The sequence below is a fragment of the Rattus norvegicus genome, chromosome 7, assembly GCF_021556685.1.
Source record: "Rattus norvegicus strain SHRSP/BbbUtx chromosome 7, alternate assembly SHRSP_T2T, whole genome shotgun sequence".
Taxonomy (NCBI): Eukaryota; Metazoa; Chordata; class Mammalia; order Rodentia; family Muridae; genus Rattus; species Rattus norvegicus.
Window position 1 is genome coordinate 50,297,977 of NC_141540.1, and position 13,832 is coordinate 50,311,808.

The 13,832-nt window shown below is 41.3% G+C and overlaps 1 protein-coding gene across 4 annotated transcripts in view; it reads right to left on the reverse strand.

Moving 5' to 3' along the window:
* The window catches only part of Tmtc2 (transmembrane O-mannosyltransferase targeting cadherins 2), a 413,503-nt gene that overhangs the window by 200,700 nt on the left and 198,971 nt on the right, over positions 1 to 13,832 (reverse strand). For all 4 annotated transcript variants that reach the window (XM_087556320.1, NM_001171177.2, XM_087556321.1 and 1 more), the window contains 1 exon segment: positions 3,892 to 4,720. In XM_087556320.1, the coding sequence (XP_087412446.1) occupies positions 3,892 to 4,720 (829 nt within the window).

Genomic DNA, 13,832 nt, shown 5'->3' on the forward strand with positions numbered 1-13,832 from the left:
GTCACTGGGATGTCGGTTAAGTGTGAGCTATAATAAAATCAATCGACGTGTCAGCTCAGACATCAAAGAAACTGAAATGGTCCCCCCTGCCCTGACAACAGGAAAGCTGACCCATACCGAGACTCAGTAATATCATGGAGCCATCAGTTAACTCCCAACAGAGAGCTGACCACAACCTGGAAATTTGCAGGAATAGGCAAAGCCAAAGAGAGCAGCAGAGGTGAGCTTCCCAGGAGCAGAAGCCTTGAAGGCTCAGAAATTACCAAGGAGGAGGTGCCTGGCAATTCCGCTCAGCTGGCTTAGATCTCACTCTCAAGGCTCAGGTAATATGGTAGAAAAGTGTGCTGTGCTAACATGACAGAACCTGGAATCATTCATTTGGGGACAGGGACCTCAGTTGAGAAAATGCCGTGTGGCAAGGCTTCTTAAGTTCTTGTAGGTATTCCTGGCCCATTGTGAGTAGTGTCACCTCTAGGCAGGTAGTCCTTGGGTAGTTAAGAAAGCAGGCTGGGGCTGGGGATTTAGCTCAGTGGTAGAGCGCTTACCTAGGAAGCGCAAGACCCTGGGTTCGGTCCCCAGCTCCGAAAAAAAAGAACCAAAAAAAAAAAAAAAAAAAAAAAAAAAAAAGAAAGCAGGCTGAGGAAGCCATTGGGGCACAAGGCAGTAAGCAGCACTTGTCCATGGCCTCTGCATCCGCTTCTACCTCCAGGTTCCTGCCCTGCTTGAGTTCCTGCCATGAATCCCCTCAGTGATGGACTGTGACTTGGATGATGTGTGAGATGAAATGAACTCTTCATCTCCAAGTCGCTTCTGGTCATGGAGTTTTATCACCGCAATAGAAACCCTAACTAAAGCAAAGAAGACTAAGTCGGAAATTCACACACAGCACCTTGTGCACAAAGGTCTGCTTTGTAGTAGAAAGGAAAACGCTACAGCCTGTCCAGATGCAACAGAAGGTCCTCTGGCCTGAATCACTTCCAACATCCCTGTCTCAACAGGAAGTGGGGCAAAGGAAGAGGGAAAAGATCATAGTTATAAAAGCTGAGACTCAATCATCGGATAACATAACACCTTCCAACATGTACAAGAAGACCCAGTCTAGCATTAGATACTAGTATACCCAAAGATAAAGTCCGAGTCGTTAGGAAGACCCCAAGACAGTGAGACAAAATGCAAAGACACTAGAGAAATTGGACACATCTGGGAGCCTAAGAATATATATAAAACTGCAATCCCAATGAACAAAATTCCCCATTGAGAACTCTCCATTTGTGTTATCCTGTCTGACATAAAATAGAAAATGTGGCGTGATGAAAAATCAAGTAAACGAAGGGGCGGGGTTCAGGTAGGAATCCTTTAATAATACCTTAGAGCAATGGTTCTCATAGAGCAAGTGGGTCTCAATCCCACGGGGTCACCTATCAGATACCCTGTATATCAGATATTTACATCACAATTCATAACAGTAGCCAAATTACAGTTATGAAGTAGCAACAAAAATAATTCTACATTTGGGACGGGAGGGGGGGGTCACCCCAATATGAGGAGCTGCATTAAAGGGTTGCCGCATTAGGAAGGTTGAGAACCACCGGTCTCATGAAGGATGACTGCAGTCTGTGGACATAGCAGTGGAGATGTTACGACACGGTGAGGTGCTGGAGAGACTACTGAAGGCACAGCTTGAAGGAACTGCAGGTGGAATGGACGTGAACTGACCCCAGAAGAGGGGAGGCACAACTAACTCTTGGCCTCCCAGCCACCTACTGGGAAAATGGACCGTCCATCCAGTAAAATGAGGTGCATCAGCAGATAAGGCAGGTGGCTGGGACTTGTAGACCATCTCCAAGTGTTTTTACTAGTTCTGGTCAGCTGAGCGGTCATTTACCTACTCTTAAGAGGCTCAGAGCGTACGCCACTTGTCAGGTGCTATGAAGAAAGCATGGGCAAGCTGCTTATGAGGTAGCTTACTGTAGTGATGAAGAAATGACCAGGCATTTTTAACTATTCCCACCAAAGCACTGGGTTCAAGATCACAGCTGTCAGCCATCAAATTGTTAATCCAGAAAACGACATACGTGGTTAAAGATGCTTCTACCTTATGTGTATCAGAGATGTCGATTTTGACCTTGGCATCTAAATATGGCCCTCCCTCTCTTTCAGAGTAATAACATTTGGCTGGATGGTTGGACTTCCGAAGATAATATTTCCCAGTCTTTCTCCCAGAGAGAGGTAGCCAACAATCTCTGGGCAAGCACAGTGTATATAACTTCTTCACTGTAATTTAGAAAGAATGGGTACGCCCACACTCTACCGCTCCTCTCTCCTTTCCCTTCAGCCAAGGCACTGATGTGATAATGAGCCATCTTGGACCACATGGGCAGGGTGACCCATGGAGATGGCAGGGGAACAAAAAAGAAGCAGGGATCCTAAGAAGCCATGGCGCCGCCTTATCAGCTCCAAGCTGCATGTATTGAGATTGCCATGAGAAAAAACAACAGCTTCTATCTTCCCGAAGCGCCTCTTATCTGAGCCCTCGGTAACAGCAGCTTAGCATGATGAAATTTAGCCAGAAATTTTCATAAATCCCCCCAAACAACATAGTGATTCAAATAACAGGGCCAGAAGATTTTGTTTTAAGTCCTTACATGCCTCCCTTTGAAATGACAAGAACGTGGGCTTGTTCTAAATTTGTATGGACCACCAAAGGAAAACTACCTGAAAATCATTCTGTAAAAACCGCAACCATTTTAACAAGTCTTGGGGTTGGGCAATATCCATTACTTACAAAAGCTACATGATAGTGATTTTTTTTTCTCTCTCTCTTTTTTCTTTTTTGAAGGGGGAGGTAAAAAGAACTGAAGAATTTCACAGGCTGAACAAACCTCAACTCTTCCTTTTGTTCTCATTAGAAACCTCTGCAACCCAGGTTGAGGAGATGGCTAAGCAGTTAAGAGCTCTTGTTGCCCTTCCAGAAGATCTGGGTTCAGCTCATACAAGGCGGACCACACCAGTCTACAGCTCCAGGGGGCTTTACCGTGACATAATGCACTGTGACACATATGTGCACTAAACGCAAACCTGATTTCCTTATTTTCGCTTGTTTCCACCAATATCTAAATTGTCTAAACTCTGAGATCAGCTTTTTGTTAATAATTTTGTGTTTTAACAAAAGCTAGAGTTTGCTGTGTCTATCCATTTAGAGACTGGTTAAAATAACTTTTCTCTACATTAAAAGAAATAGTACCTGTCCTTTTTCATTTGTTTGTTTTAATAGTATACAAAGTTTTTTTTTTTTTTGGTTTTTTTGTTTTTGATTTTCTACCCTTAAGTTACTTAAGACATCTTAAATTAGGAATGCACTAACTACTTTAACTAATGGTAGCCATGAGCATATTCAATCCCCTCAAAACTTACATTGATCACACCTACACTTATGTCGCAATAGGGAGACTCTGAGGCAGCTCACCTCCATGTCTTGCCGTATTTCCTCAGGCAATGCTTGACCAATAGTGCCTAGAGCATAGTTAAATGAGATAAACTGACTTCCATTCTATAATCAAAGAGATAGATATTATTCATATTTTAAAACACAGACAGTAAGCATCCTCCTAAATTCTTACGATCGTCGTTATTTCCAGTCAACACAAGTTCTAATTCTTCTGTGGAGACACAATCAGGAACACAAGGAAATGCGTTTCCTATCTCAATCGTGAAATGCTGACCGTATCTCAATTGCTTATATAATGTGTCTCTACAAAAATAAGAAGGGAAGATACAGGCCTCGCATAGAAGGATCTCATCTGCAACGTTGTGCTTTAAGGCACAAAACGATGCTCTAAGGAGGCTGCAAGTGCAAAGCATCCAGGCAAAAACCATAAAATGACGCGTTACCTTTGGCGGGGTTCACTTTGATCCCTGATCTATACAGCATCTCCTCATTCTGCCAGTCTCCGTTCCTGATCGCAGTCTTGAGTCCGTAGAAGACAATTAACGTTGCTGTAGCATAAAAAACCAGGCTCTTGAGAAACCTCTTTTGTACTTTGACATAAAGGGCTCTGGCGCCCACTGTGATCAGAAGGCAGAAGCCCATACTGGGAATATATAAGACTCGCTCTGCGATTACAAAGCCGACATAGAAAAACAGGTTCGTGGCAGGAATAAAAGGTATTATCAACAAAGATAAAGACAGGATGACAATGTTCTCAGTGGAAGGGAGCTGAGGTCTCTGTGATACGCAACTTTTAATTCCATTCTCTACTTTGGATGCAAAGCTGGGCTTAATTTCTGAGTTCCGGTACTCCACGTCTGAGTAGCAACTATGGCCATTGGCGTTCTGCTTGCCGTTTGTCACAGCTTTCCCGTTGCACTCTCCTTCTAAACTTGGGCTCTTCAAACCACAGTAGGCGAGCAGGAGAAGTCCAGAATAGAAGGCCACAGTGTGTAGATTTCTCCAATCACAAACTGTTTTGAGAAGAGGCACGGCGTCCATGGACCAATCAAAGCTCAGGGTGTCCGGGCAGAGCAATAGCCAGAGGTTCTTGGTAGGTAAATAGAAGAAAGTGAGCGTGCGAGCCAAAAGGCTGTCCGAGTCAGCAGCGGGGTTGTCGGAGTTGGAAAAGCTTGGTGGTTTATTGCCCATCCAGTATAACCGGGCACCCAAAAGGCTGGTCCCCCAGAATGTTAACAAGCTAATGCTGAGAAAGAGAGACAAGTTCTTCCTCTGAAAGCAAAAGAGAGGGAGAAGAGTCAACATCATTGTCATCACTGCAACATGAGAACATTTAACATTCACAGCTGAAACACTTTTAAAGGGGCACTTAAATTAAAATGACTTCATTTGCATCGTTTTTAAAATATGCTTAGGAAAACCTTCATCTAAAAATAAAGTGACTAAGATTCTACCTTGCGTCTAACTTTGGATAAATGTCTTTCCCTTCTCCAAATCCCTTTCTAAAACATCAATGACCAAAGCATTCAAGTTCTGACCATTACAAAATAAATTCAATTATTTCCTTCCCAGTGGCAGGTCAAAAGGAAAGACCAGTTCTATGGTACTTGGCACTGCACCGGCAACAGCAGTCACCAGATGGCTGTCTCCTTTTATTTATAAATTTAGATTTCATAGAGGAAGCAAAGAACAGTCATATCTGCTCAGGTCTAAGGCATGGGGAGCTTTAGTCACAGGCTTGACAGTTTCAATGACACTTGCACACTGACAATAACAACATACAATGTCTAATAATCAAATACATTTTTTCCAATCTCCACAGTCTTTAAACTAAGTTTCAATAAAGGATTTCTTTATTTTAAGAGAAAGAATTGGAAAGATTTAAAAAAGAACATCTGTGTTCATAAGAATTTTCTTGTTCATTTCTTTAACCAGAGTAAAACAGAGCTGGATGGTAAGTGACACTCCAGTGTCAGCAATGGAGAGGTCAAGGCTGGAGGGTCATAAGTTCAAGGCTAGCCAGAGTGAAACAGATGCTGTCAGTGAAGCAGCAAGGGCAGTACCAATGTTTGCAGAGCAAGCACATGGCCCTACACTGAATCATCAGCATGATTTGTAAAGAAATACAGCACAACTAGAGAAATAGCTCCGTGCTTAGGAGCACTGGCTGCTCTTCCAGAGGTCCCGAGTTCAGTTCCCAGCACCCACACGGCAGCCCATGACTGTGTCGTCCCAATGTAGTCCCTCTTCTAATGAGCAGCTGTATGTACATACAATCACATACATGAATAAATAAATCTTTAAAATAATATATTTTAATATATTAATATATTATATTATATAATAATATAATTCAAAAGGTTTTAAGTGAATATATTTATAATTAAATAACTAAAGTCAAAGCATGTGGTGACATCTAACAAGCTACTTCCAAAAGAGGCAGAGTGTATGTGTGTGTGTGTGTGTGTGTGTGTGTGTGTGTGTGTGTGTGTGTGTGTGTGCGCGCACGCGCATGGGTGCACAGAGTCCCATGTTCCTGGAATATTCATTCTAATGCAATGGTAAGTAGCATTATTAAAAGGGCACTGAATCAATTGTCTGGCATTGCTCACATCTCTGAATGCCCTCTCAGTGAATGCTATAAAAAGTGGCAAAGAGTATGATAAAAAAAAAAACAAAAAACAAAAAAATCAAACAAACAAAGAAAGAAACATGGGAAACCTGGAAAGGGGATAACATTTGAAATGTAAATTTTAAAATATCCGATAAAAAATAATTTGAAAAAATAAGAAAAGAAAAACCAAGACTCCATACTAATCCAGTCATCCCGTCCTTCAAATCTTTTCTTCATTTTCCTTTTAAGATCTTTGAGATTTTCAATTCCTAACTTAATGCCTATAATCTGATTTGTGCATATATTCAAGATAAGAAAATTTCATTGAATCAAGTATCAATACTTTTTTTTCTCCAAAGGTAATTTTCCCAGTGTCGCTCAGGTTCCCCTAAATAACTTAAAATCCTCCAGTCTCAGCTTAGAGGTGGACATCACAAAACAGCTGCTTGGGTATTTTTTATTTTTCCTCTTGTTTTAGTGAATCAAACTACCCAACACTGTTGTTTCTGAGAGGGACAAGACACAGGCATTCCAGTGAGTTGACCTGAAAGACTTAAAAGCTAAATCCAGCAAACACACACACACACACACACACACACACACACACACACACAGAGAGAGAGAGAGAGAGAGAGAGAGAGAGAGAGAGAGAGAGAGAGAAGCTGAAGTGTATACATATGACAGCGCTAAACATGGTCAATGAATGAAAATTAGAAGAGAATGCCTCTTAGTAGCAGAAACATAACTAGTTCATCCAACCCATCAGCGAGCCTGCCCTCTGGGACAGGTACAATCCTGTGCATGGTCTAGGCAAAGGTCATAAGGAGGAGAGGCTCATGTTCAGCTATCAGATACTACCCTCTGCAGACCACTTTGGGAAGACTATGGCTTTTAAAAACACAGATGCCAGGCGCTAGAGAGGAGACTCGAAGAACACTGGCCACCCTTCTGAGGACCCAGGTTGGATCCCAAGCACCAACACTGCAGATCACCACCTTCAGAAACTCCTATTTCAGGGTCCTCTTATGGCCTCCATGGGTACTGCATGCACATGGTACAAAGCATCAAGCAAGCGAAACACCCATACATGCGAACATAAACGATTTCTTTTCAAAACAGAAATAAAACTATGCGGGCCCTGATCTAGGAAGAATACCTAGGTGATGGCGTGCAGCTTAAGCCGGTAATCACTCCATCCAGAACTGCACAGTCTTATCTAGACAGCGGAAATGCTAAGAGTTGGACCTTTACTATGAGAATGGTTATAGCAGATTTCACTAATTCTAAAGAAATAACAATGAAATGTAAGCCATGCTCCCAGGCCCTCAGAGAAACTGAATTCTTAATAAATGAGTCAGGAAGTCTAAGATACAAAGGATGTGCGGCAACTATACAAGGTGGCATCCAGTAATGAGATCGGCAAACCAGACTGCAACTCGAAGATGCAATTTAGCCCTAGAATTCTTTAATCTCTTAATCAGGAATCACGAAATATTATAAAACATAATGAATCATTATTTAAGAAGTTACCAGCCAAAGCTACACAGAAACCCCCTAAAGAACCACAAAGGAAGAAGAAGAAAAAAGAAGAGGAAGAGGAGAGGGAGAAGGAGAAATCATAGAGAAAAATGTATACTTCATATAAAGCTTAAAAACAAGAACTGGATACAAACGCCATTGAAATTACTTTAGCAGAGCAATCAAATAGGTTGGGTAAAGAGACATTGTATAACACAGGTGGAAAATTTGAAAACATAGAGAAAAATCAACTACCTGTATCACCTATAGTTGGTGATCTGTGTTTGCTACACGTAAGCTAATTAAAAATGTTTAGGCTTAAACACAAAGACAATAGTGCAACGACTCACAGAGCAAAAGAAAAGCAAGATCATTTTTAAAAATCCAAGAAAGCAGTACAGTCATAAGGCTTGGTGGGCCCTTAGGATTAGAAGCCATGTGGCAATTAAGAGAAACATTGTGTGCAATGCACTTGTGCACATGATCAATAGAAATCACTAGAAGGTGGTGAAACGAAACAAGTCAGCCTCACAGCAGCCTGGTGAGTGAGAGTCAGAGAGCCAAGTATTCAGGGTCCATAAAGTTCACACGGGAAACAAAAGGGAAACTTTTCCAAAAATTTGCCTGAGTCCAAATTATTTTAGTATTGATTATCTCCAACTGCACCCATTTTCCAGAAAATGGCCTACGTTCCTTACTCTGCAGGACTGAGTAAAATTTCTAACTGGATGCCTCTAACTTTCATCTCTGCTGCAGAGAAGAGCGCAGCAATAAAAAGAACGGTGCAGTAACAGCAAGTTTAAGCAGGAAAACAAAACAAAACAAAGACCTAAGAGATGTTATGACAGGAGAATCCAGATGTGTTTACTGGATTCAAAACTTGCCTCTTAAAAACATTCAAACAACGGCAACAATCTACATTCTGACGATTGAAACAGATATATTCTGGCTAGGTTCTAAACTTAGTACTTTATTTGTTACATTGACTGTAATTTTTATAACTTACACTTGTTCCCCATTAAAAATGTGTTATTTTATTTTGGGGTCACAGGGTCATGTAGTCCTGATTGGCTTCGCACTTGCTACATAGACCACGTAAGCCTCAGACTGACGCTGATCTGCCTGCCTCTGCCTCACATTTGCAGGGATTAAAGACAGTGCCAACACGACTATAATTTTCCAGGTCCTCCAAATATCTATAATGTCTTTGTTATGGTTACCATGATTTTTGATAGGAACTCCCAAGGGCCTCTCCTCCCATTGATGCCCTATAATGTCATCCTCTGCTACATATGCAGTTAGAGCCATGGGTCCCTCCATGTGCACTCTTCGTTTGACGGTTTAATCCCTGGGAGCTCTTGGGTGTCTGGTTGCTTGGTATTGTTGTTCTTATGGGGTTGCAAACCCCTTCAGCTCCTTCAGTCCTTTCTCTAACTCCTCCATTGGAGACCCCTTTCTCAGTCCAATGGTTGGTTGGCTGTGAGCTCTGGAAAAGCCTCTCAGGAGACAACTATATCAGGCTCCTGGTAACAAGCATTTCTTGGCACCCGTAACAGTGTCCCTAAACTTTTAAAACTCATTCCTTAGTTGTCTTTATTTCAACATTTTAAACTTTGTTAAGCCGAATCTGCACCAGCAATGCCCCACCCCCAGGAAGGCTCATAAAGAAAACAATATCAACATGACATTAAGGCACCGTATCTAGAATCTTGACTATCTAAAAACACAGAAATGTTGCATTACCACAGAACTGCTTTGCCTGGTCTCAATTAGAGAGGATGGGTCTAATCCTATAGAGATTTGAGGCCCCAGAGAAGGGGTTGAAGTGGGATGGGGGAGCACACTCTCAGAGGCAGAGGGGAGGGGGAATGAGAGGAGGGACCAAGAGGGGGGGGACAACACCTAGAATGCAAATAAAAATAATTAGTTAAAAATAAAAATATAAAAGCTTTAAAAGTAAAAGAAGAAAACGAAATGCTGCTTTACAGCTCTGGGTAGCCATGCTTACTGTCTGTGTCTGTCTGTCTGTCTGTCTGTCTGTCTGTCTGTCTGTCTGTCTGTGTCTGTCCCCAGCCTTCTCTATACACTTTCCCCATCTCCATGTACATCAGATTCCTAAGTTCTACAGCAACATCTTTTCCTGATACGAATGCACTGTAAGCTCTAAGTAAACTGGGGAACCAATGCATTTTTACACAAAACCAAATCAGACACAGCTTGTGCCAGCTAAGTCTTTCTTCGAGAATTAACTCACTTCTTTGCTCCAAAATGACATTGATCTACAGCTTGGAATCTAAGTTCTTTTCTAAATTATTCTATTTGTTTACATTTCAAATGTTATCCCACTTCCCAGTCTCCCCCCCATCCCCTCCACAAACCCTCCCACCTTATCCTCCTCCCCTTTGCCTCTAAGGGGGTGCTTCCCCACCTACCCACCCACTCCAACCTCACCCTTCTAGCATTCCCCTTCTCTGGAGCCATCAAGCCTCCATAGGACCAGGAGCCTTCCCTCCCACTGATGCCAGATAAGGCAATTCTCTGCTACATATAGAGAGGGAGCCACTGACCAACCCCTGTATACCCTATGGTTGGTGGTTTAGTCCCTGGGAAATCTGAGGGGTCCGGTTAATTGATTCTGTTGTTGTTCTTACAGGGTTGCAACCCCTTCAGCAGCTTCAGAGCTCCCCTAACTATTCCACTGGGGTCCCTGGGCTCAGTACAATGGTTGGCTGTTAGTATCTGCATTCGTCTTAGTCAGGTGCTGGCACAGCCTCTCAGAGGACAGCTATACCAGGTTCCGGTCTGTAAGTACTTCTTGGCATCAGCAATAGTGTCAGGGATTGGTGTCTGCAGGTGGGATGGATTCCAAGCTGGGGTGGTCTTTGGGTCTCTGGATGGCCTTTCCTTCAGTCTCTGTTCTATTTCTTTAGACAGGGACAATGCTGGGTCACCAACCTCATAGGTAGCAATGAATAGCCTAGTAAAAGCACCAGTGGAAGGGGAAGCCCTTGGTCCTGCCAAGGCTGAACCCCCAGTGAATGTGATTGTTGTGGGGAGGGCAATAATGGGGGAATGATGGGGATGGAAACACCCATAGAGAAGGGGAGGGGGAGGGGATACGGGGATGTTGGCCCGGAAACTGGGAAAGGGAATAACAATTGAAATGTAAATAAGAAATTCTCAAATTAATAAAGATGAAAAAAAATTTTTTGAAATGGGTGTGTGGTCCCATCCCTCCACTAGGGGACATGTCTATCTACTGGAAGTGTTCTCCAAGCTGTTTATCTCCTGGCTGTTGGGTATTTCCACTAATGCTATCCCGATAGGGTCCTGGGAGCCTTTTGCATCCTTAGCTTCTAGGACTTTCTATGGGTCCCATGTTCCCCACCCCTGACTGCTACTTATTTCTATTCCTGGTCCTCTGGACTTCTGTCTCTTCTCATGCCTGGACCTGTTCCCCCCTCTGCCCCCTTTTTCCTCCCCCTCAACTCTCCCACCCAGATCCCTCCCTCCCTCTGCCTAGCTCTTAATAAGTTCAAATAGGTTCAAGGAAAAATCACTCCAATATCCATACTTGCAATGTGAAAGTTGTAGAAGGATTTTTTCAGAACTACTAAGATACCAAAAGAAAAAGAAAAAAGCATACAATGGAAACGAACCATGAATAAGAGGTTCATAGTAGACAAAAACGTTCCTTTTATCGACACACTAAATGAATTAAAGAGCAAAGCCATCTCCTAATACACAAATATGTGAGATTTAGCTCACAACATAAAAATGGCCACCTATCTCTGGGAGCACAAAGTGAATAAGGAAATCTTGGCATGGGAATTGGTGCTTGGTGCTTGGTGCTTGGTGCCTGGTGCTTGGTGCTTGGTGCTTGGTGCTGGTATGTTTCTAGAGGCCTGTGGTGTACTGTTTTCCCCCAATATCCTCTTTAACAAAAATAAAACAAAAACAAAAATCAAACAAACAAAAGAAAACCAAAAGGCAACTAATCCATATAAACTAATCCATCTAACACAACTCTCTCTGTAGTTTCTGAAAAAGTGCTCTTGATGAACGCTGACTCAACATAGTCTTCTGATCTCAGACTTCCAGGAACTAAGTGAAAATGAAAAGACATACGTAAATCTCAACGAAACAAAAATGTAAGCATTATGCCTTGGAGTACTACACCCATCCTGAGACTCATTTTTGGCAAACTAATGAGAATAAATTACTTAAGCATAAGGCTCATTTAATTCCAAATTAAGCCCTTGGCAATGGTCGTGGTGCTAAGAATAAAGGAGATAAACATCAGTTCCTGAACGCTCTGACAGAGGAACAAGTCTGCAGACATAACAAACCATTCACCATCTATTTAGTATCCGTCATTTATCACTGAAGCCAAAGCTTTCTTTTTATCAATAATATAGAATTCCTCTTAGCTCTCCTCCGGCCCCAAATAATCCTTACTGGATCTCTGCCCCATAACATGAATTTAAATCCACAACAGTTTGAATAGTGACAACAAAGAATACATGTGCAGAAGTATAAGCAGAAATTATTTCCATCTAGAACATATTTTTGTGGTTAATGAATGCTTTTATTTTAATATAATCAAGTTGTCTGTGAAGATAATCTGTTTCACTTTAAAAGAAAAATGAGTTTTTCTAATAAATAGCTTCGATGAAAGATTAAGAATCTTTTCCTCCCCACACCAAGAAACAGATAAGACGAAAGAATTTTAACGTCTGGCTTTTGAAAAGACATGAGGAAGGTCAAAGAAGACTCCTAGCCATCATGATGAAAGACTTCGAAGACTGGTGTGATAAAAAACTTTTCTATATTAAAATGGCATTTATTTACTCTGGTTCTATAGCATACAATAATATCTCCCATTAAATTCAACAACCAACACAAGTCATCAATACAGCAGATAAACATAGAACTTCGTGTAGCACATCACTTAGAGATTACAATTCACCGAAGACAACTTCTGCAGATTATAACTCACTAAAAGTTTTCATAAAGGAGAAGGTGGGCATGAGAGTCTAGATTTCAAAGCATATATAAGGTATCTGACTTAACACATGATTTTCTAAGTAAAGCCTAATATCACACATATTTGACTTAGGAAAATCGTTAAATGTGTGCGTTTGTGTGTGCATGTGTGTAAGACCAAATATCTGTAAGTATACATGGTGCAGCCCATGTGGGACATGCGGCCACATACTCTACTGCTCTACATGTATTTTGAGACAGTAGATTGCTAGCTTGGAACTTACTGATTGGCTAGTGAGGTCACTGGGATCCTCCCATTTGTTTCTCTGAAGATTACAGATGTATGCCACCATGCCCAGATTTTATAACCAAAAATTCAAAGTCTGGTTCTCATGCTCACACACCAAGTACTTTACCCACTGAGCCATCCCCCAAGTCCATTTTTTCCTCTTTCAATGAAAATCAAACTATTAGCCTATTGTAATCCTCATAATCATTACTTACACATTTGACACTAGAGGTTAACTATGACCATTTGATTTAGGATGAAAAAGGAGAGAAAAGAAACCAGAGAGGAGTCCAGGGCATCATGATTGGCATGTTTAATATTTTTACATAAATTCTCATTAAGATTTTTGCTTATTCACATGTTAAGTAATTTCTACCTTGCATCCAGATCTTTCCTTCTAATAAAAATTTCTAATAAAAAGAATGAGACCTTCTTGGAAATGTGGACGGAGTCTAGAGTTAGAAAAGGAAATATTCAAGACAAGATCAGAGCAATCTGTGCTCAATACTCACAGAGTAACACTTGTGTCAGGGGTAAGGAGGAAGCCAGCAACAGCAGCCGCAACAACAACAAATGAAATAGTATCAGGTTATAACTTAAAACAAAGTATAGAATATCATAAGTCTATATAATTTATTAATCATCAATCTGCTTTTGTAAATGAATGACAAATAATTTGTATGCCTACTATACCTACAAAGGAGATATGTGTAATTCTTCCCATGACCTAAATGTGGCCTATGAGTGATGTCTTCCTTCCCAGACCAGTATCAAGGTAGGATTATTGGAAAGAAAACTCTTGCCTTTTGAGATTGAAAACAAATAAACAAACAAACAAAACAAGCCTTTTCCAGATGATCAAATTCGACTCGAATGGTGATGTCATGCTGCAAGCCTTTAGCCTTGATATCATGTGATGACGATTTCACTTTATAAATCAGTCTTTTCCCTCTCAAAATTCAAAGCAGTCTAATTTG